The following is a 19,585-nucleotide window of genomic DNA, read 5'->3' as shown; positions in this document are numbered from 1 at the left end:
ATTTTATAATTAGGACATTAGGGTCACAGTATAAGCTTCCCCCAAAATCTTCGAAAGGAGAGACAGAAGATTGCTTTCAGAGAGTTATTTTGTGAAACCATCAGGGAAGAGGTAACCTTACATCAGGCAAAGCCCCCTCAAAGAAATGAAATGGCTGCCGGGCTTGTCAGATTGGACTGATTGTATATGTTTTATCTAATGTCAAAACCCTCCTAATTTGGGGATGGATGTAAGTAAGCAAGCTCAGGCTAATGACAACAACCAGTCAGATTGCCTACTTTCCCTCATCTCGAGATTCTTGACTCACCAAGCAGCATTCTGATTGTAACTTGACTTTGTTTATGCAGCTTATGCTTGGTACTCAGAATTTGAACATGGTTGCAGACTCTTCCAAAGCCTTTGTTGGTTAAATATTTTCATACTTATTTGAGACGGTATAACGCAGAGGGCATGGTGATGACGACCGTCAACATGCCTGCTCTTGTGTCACGCTCGCTGTTCCAATCTGGGTGGGTTGTTTTCAGCGCCTGGAACACCGTTACCACATGACATCTCCCTTCCCGTCCTCCGTCCTCCGTCCTCCTGGAGATTCCCAGCGCTTCCCTCTTTTGTGGCAGGCATCCAGTGTTCACTGTTTCAAGTCATCTTCTTTTATAGTTACCTCTTTTTGGTGGGGTGCATCCTTCAGGGGCTTCCTCAGAATATGAGAGGTTTCAAAAAAGAAACAGAGATGTGAGACCTTGCCCTTGCATTTTTAAAAAGTCTTTATTGTCTCTTCCCATTTGATGGATATTTTGTTTGGGTAGAGGTTTGTGTGTTTGTTTTTGGTAGAAAATAATATCCCTTCAAAATTTTGAAGGCATTTTTTTAAGTGCCTTCTATCTTCCAGGGTTAGGAAGTCTGTTGCCAATCTATTTTCTGCTCCTTTGTGAAGTCCTGTTTCTTTATTTCCAGAAGCTTGGGGAACCCTCTCTTTGTTCACAGAATTCTGAATTATGAAAACCATGGGCTTTACTTTACTTCCCTTGTGTTGACACTTGGTGAGCTCCTTCTGAGAAGAAATTTTGAATTGTTCTGTTACTGATTTCCTGTCCTTTGGTTTCTCTATTTTCTTGTTCTGGGCCTTCGATTATTTGGATTCTGGACTCTGACTGGTCCTCTAGTTTTGTTTTTTTGTTTTTTGGGGGTTTTTTTGGTGAGTAAAGCAACAGAAATTTATTAAGTGAAGATACAGAAAAAGCTCTCAAGAGTGATAGGGGTCCCGACAAGGTTGAGACAAGGTTGCCAACGAGGGCCTTTAGGGTTGGTCTTTTATAGAAAGCTAACCAGGGAACTTAAATCCTTTTAACATCTCTATTGATAACACCTTCAATGGCTTACTTCCTTTTTAGGGGCTGGTCATTCTTTGTTGGTCACAGGTGATTATCATAAAGTCCCCCACCCCTGCAAGCCTAGGGCAGGGTGGGTCCCCCGCCCCAGGTCCTCTTGCTTTTTTATAGTATCTTGTTCTTATTTCATGGATGCAACAGCTTTCCTTTCTCCCTGAAGATATTAATGTTTTTCTTTTTTTTTTTTTAAAGACTTTATTTATTTATTTGACAGAGAGAGAGAGCACATGAGAGGGGGGAGGGTCAGAGGGAGAAGCAGACTCCCTGCTGAGCAGGGAGCCCGATGCGGGACTCGATCCCGGGACTCCAGGATCATGACCTGAGCCGAAGGCAGTCGCTTAACCAACTGAGCCACCCAGGCGCCCAATGTTTTTCTTTTTTTAACGTTCTCTTCATTCTCTATGGTTTCTCTTCCTTTCAAGTTGCTTTTTTCTGTTTGTTTTGGTTGCTGCCTTTCCCATTTGAGGCTTTTCTTGGGCCTCATATAGTCTCTGGTTGTGTGCCCATGGTTAAGAGTAGGGTGCTGTTGGAAGCTCTGGGCTTCACTGTGGGGTTATTTGGCTGGTTCATTTGCTGGGGAACCCCAGTGTCAGAATTTGCAGATCTTTCCTCCTGAGCTTCCCCCCCCAAAAGTCTTCCAATATTTTCCTTGGACAGTAGTAAAGTCTGGCTGCCTACTTTGTCAGAAGCCAGTGAGGGAAGAAGGCTGGGGAGCCCCAGCATTCAGCAGTTAGTATGTACTTAATCATTTAATCCTCTGTTTTTGGAACAGTATCCACGATCTCAGCTGTACCAAATGTCCTCTATTTTACACTCTCCAAAAACAAAACTCCAGCCTTCTACTAGGTAGGGGGAAGAGTGCTCCCTGTTGGAATAGAATAGGGGAAGGGATCTAGGGACTTGATAGTTTCCAAAACAGATTTTCCACACACCTTCCCTCCCACTGCCATAGAATCTTGGCTGCCAGTTTCTGCACCTTTGCAGAATTCTTTGGGATAAATTGGTTGGTCTTCCATTTTCCCCTCTTCGGGCTTAGATTTTAGCATTCCGGGATCTGTTGTCAGTTTTCATTCATCTACCTGTTTTCCAGATTCCAAAATGTGTCGCTATTATCTCTTCTCCTGTTTTCTCTGGCCATTTTTGTCTTGGGAAAAAAAAAAAAATCTCAGTGTAGTTATCAGGTTTAGAGAGGGAGTGCAATTAGATGGGTTTGTTTAACCCACCATCTTAATGCAGAAGTCCTTTGAAACACTTTCTTCAGTTGGCTCTGGTGACACGGTTTTCCTGAGTGTTGCCCTGCTTTCCTCCCTGCTCAACCCCAGCCTCTTGCTAAATCCCTCTCTGCTTTCTGACTTCTACCTGTTGTAGGGCCTCAGGACGTTGACCTTCTCTTCTCTTTCTGTATTCACTCCTTAAGTGGCTTCATCCAGTCCCTTGGCTGCAAATGCCATCCATATGCTCATGCTTCCCAAATTTCTATTTCCAGTCTGACCTTCCTTGTGAATTCAGAACTGCCTACCCAGAATATCGTTTGGATGTCCAATAAGCAGCTCAATATATCCACCTTTCCCTCCTCAAAAGCAGCTCTTCCCTCAGCATTCTCCTCAGGAAAGGGCTCCACCATGGACCAGCTTCTCAAGCTAAAACCTTGGCGTGATTCCTTGATTCCTCTCTGTCTCTCATATCCAATCTCAGAAAGTCCTGAAGACTGTCCTTTTAAAATATAGCCCAAACCTGGCCACTTCTCTCTGCCATAACCATACTTCAGATGTTGACTTAAGCAGAGAAGCTTCCTGGAGCATCCTACCTAAGAACGCACCCTTCCAGCCCAGCATCCTCTGTACATATGTGTATATCCAATTCCAACCCAACACCACTGAACAGATCCTATTTTTCTCCCTTCCCATATTTGTACTTCCTTCTTCGGCAATGAAAAACTTGGCTCCTATCATCATCCGCTAAAAAGGATCTTGGAGATAGAGTCTGAGGCCCTGGCATTTCAGAGAAGGAACAGAGTAATAAAGAAGTGAAGTGAGTAGCTAACTCAGGGTGACACGAGGGGGTTTTGATGTTTGAGGATTGTGTCATAATGTGCTCAGCTTTAGACGAGCATTACTAATATGCTATTACAATTTACTTTTAAATGCTCCTTTTGCATGATTTCTTTTGGGAAATGTTTTTAGAGACTAAAGTGGCCTGGCACTGATAACCTTAATATTTAAGTCATTGAATAATCAGAATACGTCCCATTTTTTTCTGGACAAAAAGTGGAGGGGGGGGAGCATTTTCCATAGAAGGTCCTCTTCTTAGTTGTATTTTTCTAGGCCTTCTTTCTAAACAGGTGAGTTTTCCTAGCATTGTACCTCTGTGGCACTAGGACAAGGGAGAGAATTTGGAGAGAAGCGACTTCAAGCCCAGGGACATGGTTCTGGTCCAGAAACGTGCCAGCTCTTCTTCCTGACAGTGACCTCTTCATTTCCTCCACGTTGGCCCATCCTCTGATCTTCTTGAGAGGATTTCCTGAACATCTGGTCTGTGACAACAGTGGTCTCGGGGCCCCTCCCAGAGCCTAGAAGTGACTTGTTTGGGTCACCTTAACACAAGTACTCCAGAGTTTCCTCCCTGGTTTACTTATTAGTTCTGGCTGAGGACCATAACACCATTGTTTAATGTTTGATTCATAAAAACAGTAAGTCCTGCTGGTGGGTGCAGGGCCCTAAAAATAAACGTGCTCTCTCTGTAGTTATTTCACTCATTGCCCAATATATTTTTTAAATGCTCCCAGAAGAGGCGCCTTTTTCTAATTCACATGAAGGGTCTGCTGGGGCTATTGGTTGCCCTGGCTGTCTAAGCCAAGCGTCAGGGGAAGAAGTGCTGGGAGCAATGGGACCACGTTTAGACTCTGTGGTAGAGGACAAGGCAGAAAGATGGGGAGCGGATGCAGCTAGCCACCAGAGAGAAGCAATGTGGGCAAAGAACCAAGATGCCTATGTGGGGTTTTAGTCATTATTCACTTTTGTTACGCGGTATGCAAGGTCAACCTCTTCCCTATCAGCAGTAAAATCTCCATTACCTAAAAAAAATGCTGCCTGGGGAGTGTAGAGAAACCATGTGCCCACGCATGAAAGATGAATTTGGTCTCAAGGCATCAGTTTGGGGCAACTTGAAGAAAAGAAAAAAGCAACACCTTTTATGCTGTATGTGAACTAACTTTCCATCAACGAAAAGCTCCTTGTAGAAATGGAGCTCAGGTTAGCAGGCAGGTTTCCAGTGGCATCGCAGACGATTGAGGTAGGTGGTCGTAAATACTTGCGGAAAGCCCTGTGAGTCTTCACGGTCCCTTCCTGTAGAAGGAGAGGACTTAGATGCTCTGTGAGTTAGATGACTGGATGTGTCACTACTTAAGCCTGTCTTACTTTCTTTTTTTTTTTCTTTTTTTGAGCTGAATTCCATGGCTACACTAAAGAATGCGTTTTTGTTGCTTCTTTATTTTTTATTAGGGTACCAGAACATCTTGTGAAGAGCATAACTTGGCAGACATTGCAAGCTGTAAATTTTTGCCATAAACACGATGTAAGTCTCATGATCATCCTTGAAAAATCAGAAGGCTGCCCTTAAACTGAGGTAGAGCCTTTGTACAAAATTTATATCCTACTTTTGTGGATATGCTTTTTCACCTAAGTCTTCTGAAGCCTGGTGGGGGGCCGTAGAGGCTAAAAACGCCAACCTAGCCATTCTTTCTTCTTCAGGTTACATTAAAGATGTGTTTTTGTGATTTTAAGAAAGTACTTATAGATGTATATTGATGAGACGCTACTCAGATTTAAAGGAGAATCCCATTCGCTTGGAGTCCGCTTTGGTCTGGCACCCTGACAATGCTCTGAAGTCTGGGGGGGGACCCCAGGGGACTCATGCCTGTTGAGTCACAGTAGGCGGAGTCCCAAGCGCCATGCACAAATGCTGGTGTCTGTGTTGGTGAGATATGAGTGCCAAGGCTGGAGCAGAGCAGCCCCGTGGACACCTCTGATACTCCTGGCCAGAGCCAGGGTGGGGGGCACGGTGGGCTGCTGCCCAGGAGGTGAGTGGGAAGGTGCTGGGAAGGTGGATCCTCCCTCCAGAACAACAATGCCCACTCCCTGCACGCAGAGGGCAGATGCCAATATTAGACCTTCAGTTTGGCCACCGGGGCAACTTGCCTGCACTATGTCATCTCATCTACTGCCTGGGTCAATTTAGCTGGTGGGGGCTGAAGCCCCTGCCGTGGGCTGTTCTAAGTGATGTCTTCCTGAAGCTGCCTTCCTAGAAGTAGAAAATATGCAAGCAGCCAGTCCTCCTGAGTGAGCCTCCACCTAGCCTAAGGCTACAATCCTCATCAAAATGCATGGATCCCAGGGACCGTGGACACCTTATCTTGCTATTTATAGCAAGTGAGGGTTAGCACTTTCCTGGAAGCAGGTTTTAGGATGGGGGGAGCAAGAGGGACCTCATAAAGGTCCCGGTGAGGAAAATCAGAGACACTGAAGACAAATACAATGCATACCACTGTTCCCTGGAGAGTTCCCAAAGCTCTGGTCGGGAAGATGTGGGGAGGGTGTAGGAACTTGTGAAGAGTTCTCAGAACAGAATAGGAACACATTCTTGCCTACGAGTCCTTCTGACCATCTGTCATCATGATATTCATGGGTGTACCCGTGTAGAGTAATATGCGAAGCCAGCGGTAGAGGAATGGTGATCTCGGGGCCATTAATTGCTGAGAACCAGATAGATAGTAATAGAATAATTCAGAAATTGTCCCTCCCCCAAATTTTCCAGAATAATAAAAACCCATGGGGAAACACTGACACTGATCTCTCACCCTGAACGTCCTTTGGAGGGAGAACCAGGCCAGGCCCAAGAAGAACCTCTGTCCTCTCTCCAAATTCTAGAAAGTCAATAATACCCCAGGGTTTCAGCTGCAAGCCAAAGAGGGTCTCTCAGATTGCAGCGGGATCCAACATTCTTCTCCCGAGAGGAAAAGGCTTGGAAGAAGCGAGGATTATTAGGAACCCCGAACAAGATTTTGATTCAAACGTTGTTTTTATGTAATCTTTAATTAGGTTGTTGATTTGTGCTTTGCCAAGAGAATTGTTATTTAATAAGAAAATCATGTGAAGATTCATAAACTCTCTTCTAACATTAGCCTGTTAAACAATGTCAGCTGTGGTTTGGAAACCACAGGTGATTTGAGTCTGAATTAGGGCGTGGGGGCCACGTCCCGCGGGGGTGGATGGAGCTCTAAGAACTCTGGTGTGTGGGACGGAGCTGACATCTAGCGACTCTCCCCAGAGGTTAAGCGCTGCCTATCCTTGTTTATCTTGTCAGGACGAATGTCAAGAGCTGGAAGGGAGGTCTCTTGGCAAGCTCGCGTTCCCGCCCTTCTCTTCCCTCGCTTATCTCAGCAGACCCAGGGCTTGTCCTGTTTACCAGGCGGACTGTGTTCTGTTCTCAGTTAAACAACTGAACTGTGAATTCTGCTTATACATCAACTTGCAGCTCCAGCAGGCATGATGCAGGCCTCACCCAGAGCCTTTTAACATTTTCCCTTTCCTCTAGGGTTGCCAGATTATGTGTAGGGCACCCAGTTAAATTTGAATTTCGGATAAACAGTCATAACTTTTTGGTATAAGTATGTCCCAAAGACTTCATGGGGGGGTATACTTATACTAAAAACTTATTTGTTGTTTATCTGGCTACCCTACCTTTCATTTTTCCTTTCTTCCTTTTTGGTCCTTTTGGGCCCTTTAGGAATTTGGGATGATTCAGGCCATAATGAGTATGGTACTAGATTTATTTTAGGCTGCTATTTTGCAGCCTTTTATCCAAAAGGCCAGTCAGAGGTTTTAATGATTTCTCAAATGTTTGCTAAATATTCATGAGTTATATTTACCCCATATATTATAGTTGCTCCTTGATAATCTGTTTTTGTTTTTATTTTTATGACTAGTGCATACATAGAGATGTGAAGCCAGAAAATATCCTCATCACAAAACATTCAGTGATTAAGCTCTGTGACTTTGGATTTGCTCGGCTTTTGAGTGAGTATTGATGTTTCCTTAAGTAATTGTAAAAGACAGAAAGATTCTTTATATGAGAAAGGCTCTAGATGCTATAGAAAGCTAGTTTTTATATATTTTGGGCTTGATCTTGCCCTAAATTACAAATCTTTAATTACTGAAAACATGTAGATACATATAGTGTTTTAAAAATGTATGCTGTATGTAAATTATACCACAGTAAAGTGGTTATTAAAAACTATGTTATTCTCCTGGTCTCTATCTTTTTTTTTTTTGCTAAAATAGTACTTCTGAGAAATTCTATTTTAGAAGAGTGGTTTTCAACTTTGGCTGCAGATTAGAATCATCTGGGGAACTGTAAGTTGTAACTATAAAACTATACTGATCCCTCCCCAGGCTCTCCCCCAGAATTTCTGGTCTCATTGGACTGAGATGGGGCCCAGGCATCCGTAATTTAACAAATACTATATTCCGACTGATTTGAATATGCAACCAGTATTGAGAACCATTGATTCAGAAAAGCCATAAGATGGGGCACAAGCTTGATTTTTTAGGTCTTCCCCCTGCCAGTTCGGATTCCAGTCTTCCGTTGTTGTCTCTCTTTCCCATGTACCATCGCTGGCAGCTGGACCGAGTGACTACTACACAGACTACGTGGCCACCAGGTGGTACCGCTCCCCAGAACTCTTGGTGGGGGACACGCAGTATGGCCCCCCAGTGGATGTTTGGGCAGTTGGCTGTGTCTTTGCTGAGCTGCTGTCAGGGGTCCCTCTGTGGCCAGGAAAGTCAGATGTGGATCAGCTCTATCTGATCAGGAGGACCTTGGGTAAGTGGTGTTTTTGTCACACCTTTTGGGAAACTCAGTAGTTTTACCTATGTCAATGCAGGACAGAGCCACGTTCCCAGGCTCATTCAGTGCCCTTTACAGTTATGAAGGAGGGGTCCTCTAGAAGCCTTATTCAAATAATTCCATTAAAGGTGTCCACATTTGGGGGCGCCTGGCTGGCTCAGTCAGTAGAACATGTGACTCTTGATCTCAGGGTCATGAGTTTGAGCCCCGAGTTGGGCATAGAGATTACTTAAAAAAAAAAAAAAAAAAAAGCGTCCACCTTTGTTTTAATAAAAAGAATTAGCGGGGCGCCTGGGTGGCTCAGTCGTTAAGCCTTTGCCTTCGGCTCAGGTCATGATCCCAGGGTCCTGGGATCGAGCCCTGCATCGGGCTCCCTGCTCCGCGGGAAGCCTGCTTCTCCCTCTCCCGCTCCCCCTGCTTGTGTTCCTGCTCTCGCTGTCTGTCTCTCTCTCTCTGTCAAATAAATAAATAAAATCTTAAAAAAAAAAAAAAAGAATTAGCGATTGTGAGTACATACTAATCGTCCAAAAAGACACAAGGTTCTCTCTTCAGTATTGTTTGGATGAAGTTAAATTCTGAATAAGGATCATAGCAACAATATAAAAGCTTACATTTCTGTAAGGGCTTAGCAGTTTGCAGAATGCAGTTGTCTTTTATTTCGTTTGTTATGCTATGGTAGTTCATTCTTCGGAGATCCTTCACTCTAGCCTGCCAAGCTAGATTGGATCATTTAGATACTATAGAAGAAGATTCTAAACCTTCTATGTGTCAGGAAGAACAGCTGGATCTTCTGGTATCACTCTTGTCTTTGTCTCTACTCTTGGGGTATGATGGGGGAGGGAAGGGGTGGAGAAGAGAGACTTGGAGCGGGTTGGAGGAAAGCTGTATAAGCAGTGACTGCCCCCTTCAAAAGCCGGGGACTTTAGGACGCCTGGGTGGCTCAGTCAGTTAAGCGTCTGCCCTCGGCTCAGGTCATGATCCTGGGGTCCTGGGATCAGCCCCCCGCATCAGACTCCCTGCTCAGTGAGGAGTCTGCTTCTCCCCTCCCCCCCTCCCCTGCCCTTCTCCCTGCCCTTCCTCCTCTCCCTGCCCTTCCTCCTCCCCCTGCCCTTCCCCCTCCACAGCCCTTACCCCTGCCCTTCTCCCTCCCCTTGCTCTGTGTGCTTTTGTTCTCTCTTGCTCTCTCGCTCTCTCTCAAATAAGAAAAAAAAGCCTAAAAAAAAAAAATCAGGGAGTTTAGCTACTGCTCCCCAGTTTAAAGCAAACTTCCTCCTCTAAACTCTTGCAGTATCTGCCCTCACCTTGTCTTGTCTTGCGCTTTTATCTTCCCAAAGATAGTCACCTACCTGAGGGTAAGATCCTGTCTTACATTTCAATATGTCCTCCACCAGTGTCTGCACACAGTAGGCAGGAAGTATTTGCTGACAGGTCTTTTGAGTGACCGGGAAGGCGCCTTGGAGTGCTTCCACGTGCAATCAGCATTCCTTTGCTGTTTCCCCTGGTGATTTTAGGGCAGTCTCTTCACATCCACGCTTCCAGCGCTCTGATGGAAGACAGTTATTAAGGTACAAGCAGGGTGCTCATGATGAAGCTCGCTGAGATCTGGGGCTAGGCAGCAGAGAGTATATTTTGGCCACTTGTACAAAATGGGACAAGACAGCAGCTTTTGGATTTGAGTGCAAGGTACAGTTCCAAAACAAATCAGCAAAATTAGGCAGTTTGATACCTTGGGGTAGCATTTCTGGGGCCCTGGTTGGGAGGTTTTTTTGTCCACTCTGCTTTGGCGAGGGGGCCTGAGTGGGCCCCCAGGGTGCCCTGCTGCGTATCTCCTGATGGTCTCTGAACAAAATTCCTCTTCACGTGTAATATCCCTAGAATTTTACACGAGGGTGATTTTAACTGATTTGGCTGAAATGTGGACAGGGCGAGCCTCACATCATCCTCCAGAATGTAGAAATGCTTCTTTTTTTTTCATTGAATCATATTGTAAGTGCTCTCCAAGCAGTAGATAAAATGGGATTTCCAAGTGATTACTATTTAATGAAACAAGAAAAGTGGTTCCAATTTGGAAACGTATTCCTTCTAGCTAGAAGATCTTCTGTGATTCCCTCCCTCCCTCCCCTTTTTTCTTCCTCACTCCTTCCATCCCTCCCTCCTTCCATCCTCCCTCCCTCCCTCCCTCCCATCCTTCCTTCCATCCTTCTCCTTCCTTCTCTCCTTTCATCCCTCTTCCTTCCTCTCTTCCTCTTTCCCCACTTTCCTCAAATATTTATTGACAGGCACTATTCTAAGTGCTAGGCCAATACACTTTTATATTGACCCATCAGAATTCAATGAATAGGATTTTGCTTTGTACTTGTTGCACTTAGGCTATTTTTTAAAAAGGCATTATTTTATTTGTGTGTGTGTGTGTGTGTGCTTCTGAGCTGTTTGGATTCCTCCAGTACACTGTGAGTCCTTGAGGGACCGTGACCTTGTCGCCTTCAGTGCCCATGCATGCCTCCTCTACACCTGACATTGCTTCAGCCCCTGAGGCCTCAGGACAAGCTGTGGAGGGTCGCCTCAATGCTTCCCTCCAACCGAAAGAGCAGACTACAGCCTTCCTTGGTAGTGGGCCCAGACACAGCCCGGAGGGAGAGAAACCACAGGTCAGCGCTTGCTAACCGATCTCATTTTACCCACCTTTCTTCTTGTCCAAAGGAGATCTCATTCCTAGGCACCAACAAGTGTTTAGCACGAATCAGTACTTCAGTGGGGTGAAAATTCCAGACCCTGAAGATATGGTGAGTGACCCAATTTGGAAAGCTCTCTGCACGTCAGGGCTGAGGTTACCAGGGTGTGTACGTGGCGATCATTCTCTTTACATGGGGAGTTACAGGCTGACAGGATTTCGGTAGTTACTCAGCTGCCTGAGCCCCACAGCCCACTCTGCGCTGGAAGGTGAGTCTCAACGTGAAAAAGAAAAGTGGGGCAAATTGGCTAGCAGACCCCGGCCTTCAGTGAGAATTCAGAAGTTGCTGAGAGCTAGCCAGCACGTTGGACAAGAGTGCCGAGCCGCCTGCCCTGAGCTCACCTGTTCTTCATCACTTTCAGCAGCCGAAGCTGTAGGTGTAGCTCACACAGTGGCTTAGCCAGGAAACTCCCGCATCGCCCAAGTGCCCTACTCTGCTGTACTCCTGCTGCCCAGACCGGGCCAGGAGCCAGTGAGGAACGTGCTTGCCCAGCCTCATTCTGGTCTCTGTCCTCTATGGCCAGTGTGGAGGAAATACTCATTTTTTAAAACTAAAAAATTTGAAATGTGCATACTCTTAACCCACTTTCAAGAATTTTTTGCAGTGAAACCAGTAGACAGGGGCGTAAATATGTAGCATTCTTTAATAGAAATTGTTTTCTTTAGTGTTCCATCAGTAGGGGACTCATTAAATAAGTTATGGTATATCCTTACAATAGAAATACCAGAGAGCCAGTAAAAATAATTAGATTTACATGTATTCACCTGAGAAAAAGTCCATAATGTACTGCTAAATGAAAAAAGAGGTTATAAAACAGTATATATAATTTGACAAAATTTTAATACATGTTTAATAAATACACAATTCATGTATACATATATTTACATATATAAATATAAAATAACGTGACAACTTCTGGAAAATCATGCAAAGCTTTTTACGTTTGTGAAATAAACGGTTGCAAGGATATATACCAAAATATTAACAGTGGGTATCTCTTTGTGGTGGTATGATTTCTTTCTTTATGTTTTCTTAATATTTTTTGAATGCCCTCTAATGAGCCTGCATTATAATTAAAAACATTTCAGAGCACAGTTAAGGCTTGTGAAATCATGAGTTTCTATTGTCTAAGGAAGGCACTTTCAAACTGAAACTAAGGCTCTGATTGTTCAGTTTCCAGATGGAAGTTCTGTCAAGTTCCATTTGAGCTCAACCTCTTGGCTTGTCCCACAGTTGGAGGCTTTCCCCTTCCCCACTGCCTCCTGCCCTTGCACCGCTAGGAATAGGAAAAGTGGGTCATGCTGGGAGCATGCTGGGACAGAGAGGCAGGAATGACACCTGGCATATGGGAGGTGACCCAGCGGGCTCCCTTGTGACCTGGACATTCCCAATTCCACACTAAATATCACTTAGTGATTTCCTGCTTGCTTGTCTCCCAGTGAAGACTCCGGAAACAACCCAGGCTTCATAAATGTAAAAAGCTTCCCAAGGTTTCCCAGAGGCGGGCCTGCAGGGGATTTCCTGTTGACAAAAACACAGGAAGACACAGTGCGGGGGCTGCCCGAGCAGGGGGGCGGGTGGGGGGGGTTGGGGGGGGTGGGAACACATCTGTGCCCGAGTCCCTCTGCTGGTCAGTCTCCCTGCGGGCTTCTGGCGCTGGGAACGCAGCTAAGCAGGCAGGATGGGCCCTCCTATCGCAGCCAACCGGCCGGCCTCAGCCCAGGCCTTGTTCCTGAGACAGCAGAGCTCAGTGTCAGCAATGTCCTGTCAGTCCCCAGCAGTGCTCAGATTTAACACGCAGAAATAGCAAGAGAAATATTGAAGATAAGTGGGGGGTGGTGGGGGGAAACCTAGAACATTCAAGGTTCTAATACAAATCTGCTGTAGGATTTTTTTTTTCCCCTGGTGATCTTAGGGAACTCCACAACTGAGGCTCTAATCTCTTATCCTTATCAGTGATTAGTAAGTGCACACTGGGAATTTGGTGGTTTGGGGGCTGATTCCCTGTGCAAAATAACTCTGTGCACAGCACCCAGAGTCGTATTTCATTAGATGAGCCTGGCCAGTCACTCCAGCCTCGGGCTCACAACTGCCATCTCTAGATGTTCCCTGTTCTCAGCTGCCCTCCTTAATTAGCCTCTGTTAGTGGTCTGTCTCTTTAACTGGCCTGTCTGTCCGCCTGACATTCAGCATTCCTCCTGCTTTATAGCGCTTGTTATTCCTGATTGTCTCTAGCATGTGACCACAGCGAAATAGCCTTATATGGCCAAAGGGAGATTGATGAATGTCTGCTCCGGAGACTCTTTAAAACAGTAGGATGAACAGGGAAACAGCAGGCTCTTGTGGGAGGAGAAAACAATGTTTATTCCAGAAAAACCTAGAAGCATCTGTTCACCTAGGTAGGAAAAAAAAAATCTATTTTGAAGCTTCCTTTATATAACTGTCAATAAATGCAAAAACTGGGGCCTCTTTTAAATGCCAATATAAATGCCAAAAATTATTCTGAGGAAAGGCAAGTTATATAAATTGAGGCAGAAGAAAAGTAATAACAGTTGCTTCACAAGTGGTTTTTTTTTTTTCCTCTCATTAATTAATGTTCCCTCATAATGTGCGACCTGCGTCAGCTCTTCGGGAAGTGAGGGGGGTGGTGAGGAGGAAAATTTGGAAAAGAAGTTTGGAGGTGGAGAGAAAAGGAGCTTGTGAAACAGGCACAAAGAGGTTGTTTCAGCTGGGAGGTGGGTGGGCAGAGGTGGAGGAGGCGAGGAAGGTGCCAGGAAGATGCTTCTCTCACTCAGAAGACATTCCATCTGAGGTCACCTTATCTTTGAATACATACTGTAAATAAAACCCCCTTTTCTTTTCTTCTTTTTAAAACAGGAACCACTGGAATTAAAATTTCCAAACATCTCTTATCCTGCCCTGGGGCTCTTAAAGGTAAAATCATAGTTTCTAACAGACTGGTGTCACCGGGGAGTCTGAGTGATTTATGTCCGTTCATGAATGGAAAAGTGTTCCTTTTAGAAGTCTCCTTCTCCTTTGAGAAGTATAAATACTTTCAATTTTTATTCACATTCAATTACAATGAAAACACCTGTAGGTGTTTTTCACTTGAAATAAACCCAATATTTTGTATTTGAAATCTAAGTTTACAGAAAATAGACATTTCAGAGGGATAGTACTTGTCTTACAAAGGGATCCTTTTCTTCAAAAAATGTTGGGCCATAGGATTGATTGATTGATTGGTTGGTTGGTTGGTTGGTTGGTTGATTATATTGGGGCAGCAAAGCAAGGTTTATTGAGCCATAGCAAAGTGATACTACAAAGCTCCCAAGGAGGGAAGGGACCCAGGGGGTTGTACCATAGGATCCATTTAAATAGCCAGCCCCCTAGTACATTTTTTGTTTTGTTTTGTTTTGGTGCGAAAAGGTGGTTTTATTAAAGCACGGATATAGGATCTGTGGGCAGAAAGAGATGCCCGCCCCCCAGTATATTTGAAGTAGGTTTTGATTTTAAAACTTTGACTTTCAGAAATATATAGCCCTTATGTAAAATCAGGTACCAAGTAAAACATTTGCAAGTTACAGTCCATGCCCCACCCATTTCAAAGTGTTTAATACATTTACCAATGCATTTATGATATAATAAAAAAATTGAGACAGTTCCTTGGGGTATGTAATTGTGAGATTTAATCTATCCAAGTATGAGCCGGATGGCCTACTTAATGCAAATAGTTAAGAATGATGTAATACAAAGGCATGTATATTATGCCTCTCCTTCCATGCGTGCATATGTATGCTATAATGCTTAGACTATTTCTGGAAAAATATACCAGAGAAAAAGGAGAAGCTGAATCTGGAAGGGGAATGGAAGAACTAGAGTGGTGAGGAGACTTTGCTATATTCTGTATGAATTTTATTTTTACCACTTGTAGGCATTTTTTAAATAAAAACCTTAATTTTTAAAAGTATATACAAGGGACCAAACTGGTTAAGTGAATTATTCCAGTTGGATACTGAGGCGAACTCAAAAATCATATCCTACTCCCTCAGGGCAGAGCGCCAGCTGCCTCCTCGACAGAATAAAGTGAAGACAATGATTTTTTTGTTACTATTTCTAGAGACTATTATTATGTGGTTATCCATTTAGGAATAATTGTGGAAGGAACTAAAATCACGATTGGTGCGTTTTTCCTACTTTTCCCCCTTCCTGTTCCCAGCTGAAGGGTTTGATCCGCCAAAGAAGAAAAAAAAAATGATCTTAAGTTAACACAATTTTAAAGAAGTAAGAATGGGGACTTCTTCTGTTCTTGTAGGGCTGTCTCCACATGAATCCTGCTGAGAGACTGACATGTGAACAGCTGTTACAGCATCCATATTTTGACAGCATCAGAGAAATGGGGGCTTCAACCAAAGAGCTTGACCGACCCATAAGGAAGACCCTAAGACAGAGCCGAAAGCACCTGCCTGGGGTAAACATGGCGCGCTCTTTTAGGGAAGCATCCAGGGTCGCACTTTCAAATGATCTCATGCCTGCCACCTGGTGCGGAGAATCTGCGTCTCCGACTGGAGGTGGCAGTTGCGGCTTGCAGCTCCAGCACCCTCGTCCCAGCACGAGGAGAAAGGTCCTATGATCTCTCAGCCAGGGCACCAGACGCGTCTGCGTCCGAGGGCCCCTTCTCGCTGCATCCTGCAGGTGTCCTTCCCTGCAGTTCCTTCCCTGCTGCGGCAAAGCAGCCCGGGACAGCGCTGTGCACCAGCGCAGGGCTGAGCCCCGCGGAGCCTGCTTTTTGTGCTCTGGAGAATAAAATCCAGTTGATCCCGGGCAGCTCTCTGTCATCATGTTTACTCTCAGTATTGACTGACATTCCAGGTTTATCCAAAAATGGAACCGTTTTCCCCTCGCATCCTTTAATCATCAGAGTTGGCTGGGGTAGATTCAGTGGTGCGTGCTCTCAGTGGTATCCACCGAACAGCTTATTTTATCAGAGAACGGCGTCCCAGCTGCACACTGGGAGCCCGTGAAGAACACGACTGGATGAAGTAGGCATAGTAGCCTTACATTAAGCGACTTGTTGTAAGCCAAAAGCTCTAGTAATTTAGGATGGACTGTAGTTAGAACCACAACTAAGATGAGCTGGCTACTCTTGGTCCCTTCTGGATCTGCTTAGGGAGGCCTTAATCTGTAAATTATTATGCCCTAGTCTTTCCCCTGGCAGCCTCCACTGCCCAGTGTGCTGAATGGCATCTGGGTGGTGTATGTGAGGTTTGGAGGAGAGAAGAGGACGGGCAATCCATTAGGAACAGGTACAGCATAAACTGCAGGGTCCTGAGATAGACCAGAGTTACAAAATTAAGAAAGCTTTATTTTGTTCTCTGTCATATATGACCCAGGTAACAAAACAGGCCGGAATAGACAACCGCCCCTGCCCCCAGAGTTACCACTTAGCTTGCTGTTCCTTTGTGTTCAAGAGTAAAAGGTCTTTGATGGGAATATTTCTACTTGAAAGAATAGGGGAACCCACTAATTGATGTATTGCATATAGGCTCTGAAGGATTCAACTGTTGGAAGTATTAAAAAGTAACCACTTTGCAAATACCTAAGGCCATGTAGTACAAAATACATATATTTTTTGTTTGTTCTCCTTGCTTTCATTTGATATTGACAATAAATTCAAACATTTTCTGGGGGCATGAAGGGAGCCGTTTTGCCTTTTGAACTAAGATGTAAGGGGGCAAATCACTTAAGTGCTCCAGACGTCAGTTTTCTTTGCTGGCAAGACAAGCTTTGGCTTAAATGATCCCTGAGGCCCCAGCAAGCTCTTACCTCCTGTAAACCTATGGTTTTTTTCCCAATAATGTTAACATGTCAATTTTTCTTTTTCATATTCTCTAAATTTTCTTGAATGTGCATGTTTTGCTTTTTAATATAAAACAAATCTTTAAAAGGAAAAAGGGAACAAATTTAAACATGTTGTCCTCAGGTCCTGGATTCTGTGCAGAAAAAGTATTTCTGGGCTGAAAAATTGACTTACTTACCTCTTTTGGGATATGTACTCAATAACGAAAAGAGCACACGGCATTGAACCTCATCCTGTGTTTTGTATTTGCAGTTGCAGGGCCTACCTCAGCTGACCAGCAGCGGCTTCCTTCCAGCTTTGGATAATAAGAAGTACTACTGGAATATGAAGAAACTGAACTACCAATTTCCAAACATTTAAGGAGCTTGGAGATGGATGATGAAAAAGGAGTTAATTGGAGAAAATAAAATGTATACGTTTGCTTGAAAACAATCATGATGTTGAAAGAACATTAGGAGAATACATAAGTAATAAAGGGTGGGGGGGGGGGAGGGGGGAGGCCACCTGGCAGAACAGAAAGGGAAATTCCAGAGGGAGCCTTCCAGGCTTCACGATGGTGATCGGAACGGGAAGGAAACACTTGTTTGGATTTTCACTTGCATTTTTGTTGTATCTAAGTAGCTGAGCTAAAGGACAGAAATAAAAACTGTACTTACTACCCCTATCTCTGGCAAAATTAGAAACGTAAGAAGGATTTATGCTTCTGTCGTACCATATGCAACAAGTGAAAAATGGATTACAAAATACCCATATGTATTTCTTGCAGAGCTTTTGCCTTGAGTCCTATCCCCTGCCTTTTCAGACTGTCTCAACATCATATTTAAGAAGAGTTCTAGTTCCTGAAATCAAAATGCTTACAATTCTATTTCCTGCTTGCTCTATCTCTAGCTTTTCATATTTTAAAACATTTTTAGAATATTTAAGAGTTCAAAATACTTAAAATCATGGATTATCGTTCTTGCTTGCATATTTAATGATGTTTATAGACATTTCTTACATATACTTTTGTCTTTACCTTTAGTAAAGGCTGCACCTTAGTCATTTTTGCAGGCAAGATGGGTTTACATAACCCCTCTCCAGGTGACCCAGTTCCCCTTGCAAACCATGGTGTGAAGCCTGGCAGCTGACCAAGGCTTGAATCAAGGAGTAGAACAAGACCTACAGGCTTCACGGGAACCGAGCCTATCAGCCTGAAAGTAATTCTTCATTCTCTCCAGCTCCGCCTCAGACTTGGAGACAGATCTACAGGCAGGACTATCTATAATGATCTGGGTTTTGGAAGAAATTGCTTGTGGGTTTTTACTCGGACCATAAAAGACATTAGGTTGTAAACTGAGATTGTCCCTGAAATGCCTTTTAATACTGTATGTGTGTATGTGTGTATATATATATACACACACGTATAAATACCTACACGTGTGTGTGTGTGTATACATATACTATGCTAAGAACTGGTAACAACTAATAAGAAAGGAGTCCAAAATGATACCGAGGATTCCTAGCTTTGTCTCATGATACTTCAAAGGATGACATATAATTAGCTTTGACTTGGCCTGCTGCTCCTGTTCCAAACGCTTTCTCATCCTCGTCCCTGAACACAAGGGCAAGATGAAGCTCATGTCCACTGCCAGTTTTGGTTGATGTGCTGCTGCTGCTTCCTCAGTGGTTCCCAGCCATGCTCTTTGAAATTGTATTTTACTGTCTCTTCAAAACCTTCCTTCTGTGCTCTGGTAACTTCCTTCATGACAGCATTTGACTTTATTCACTTACTCCTAAGTAACTCACCAAATTCGGGAGTCTGTTCAATAATTTTCACTACTCCAGCCAGTTGAATGATACCCTGAGGCTCCCGGATGTATGTAGCTTCTGGCGAAGAGCGGACAGGGGTTAAATACTAGTCCCAGCAGTATCTAATTCTTCTCACGTGGCTTTGATTCAAATGACAAGGAAGGACATCCCACTTCTGTTGACATTTTCTGTTTTCCTTTTTAACCCAAAACAATGCACTTGACAGGCAGATGACTGTAACTGCCTAATTCATTCAGTAGTTTTATAGAAAACCATTCAGAATACAAAAGTAGTTCTAGACTAAATTGTGGTAAATCCATTGCCTCACCACACAATAATCAAACAAATCTGAGATGGAAGTGTTCATTTTTTCTAATGAGTTCTATTAAATGTGTACCAATGCTTAATTTAACCACATCTGTAATCCTTCGTTCAGCATGGATTCACCACTGTTTCACATGAGACTGTTCTACATCCTAGTCTTGTTTTTTTTTTAATTTACTGTGTTCTGATTTTATAATTGACAGTGGCAATTTTATTTGTAAATAGTATTATCAATTATGGCATGTGCTATTTATATAAGCTGGCTTCTAAACACAACTAAAATTCATTTTTCTACCCAAATGCTGCATCATACAGTGTTTATTTTAAAATTATTTCTAGTCAAGGTTATAGTTAAGAGCATAATGTTCAAACCAAACATACAGAAATCTACAAACAAGTTGGCATATAATTAACAGTAATAGAACCAGGGGCATTTCAAGGTAAAAATAAAGATCTGTTTTTATCCATATATGATATTCTTTGTCACTGCTCTCTAGATATAAACTGAATTTTGTGCTTATACCTTTTTTTTTTGCACTTCTTTTTGATGTCCCCTGAGCCCATAGGAAGCAGTATCCAAGATGTGTGGGGGA

At 43.7% G+C, this 19,585-nt stretch overlaps 1 protein-coding gene across 6 annotated transcripts in view; it reads left to right on the top strand.

The window, feature by feature from the left end:
• CDKL1 (cyclin dependent kinase like 1) overlaps positions 1-19,461 on the top strand; it is a 57,828-nt gene extending 38,367 nt beyond the window's left edge. For 3 of the 6 annotated variants that reach the window (XM_078053662.1, XM_078053660.1, XM_078053661.1), the window contains exons 4-10: positions 4,889-4,961; positions 7,372-7,462; positions 8,067-8,267; positions 10,779-10,939; positions 13,901-13,957; positions 15,336-15,491; positions 17,133-19,461. In XM_078053662.1, coding sequence (XP_077909788.1) covers positions 4,889-4,961; positions 7,372-7,462; positions 8,067-8,267; positions 10,779-10,939; positions 13,901-13,957; positions 15,336-15,491; positions 17,133-17,240 — 847 coding nt within the window. In that variant the 3' untranslated portion in view covers positions 17,241-19,461. Of the gene's footprint in view, positions 1-4,888; positions 4,962-7,371; positions 7,463-8,066; positions 8,268-10,778; positions 10,940-10,991; positions 11,075-13,900; positions 13,958-15,335; positions 15,492-17,132 lie in introns of all 6 variants that reach the window. The other 3 variants (XM_036110831.2, XM_036110869.2, XM_078053663.1) reach the window with 3 other exon arrangements.
• Positions 19,462-19,585: the final 124 nt, after the last annotated feature.

The sequence above is a fragment of the Halichoerus grypus genome, chromosome 8 (assembly GCF_964656455.1).
Source record: "Halichoerus grypus chromosome 8, mHalGry1.hap1.1, whole genome shotgun sequence".
In the NCBI taxonomy this organism is placed as follows: Eukaryota; Metazoa; Chordata; class Mammalia; order Carnivora; family Phocidae; genus Halichoerus; species Halichoerus grypus.
Note: the sequence above shows the minus strand (reverse complement) of the source record. Positions and strands in the feature narration are given on the sequence as shown.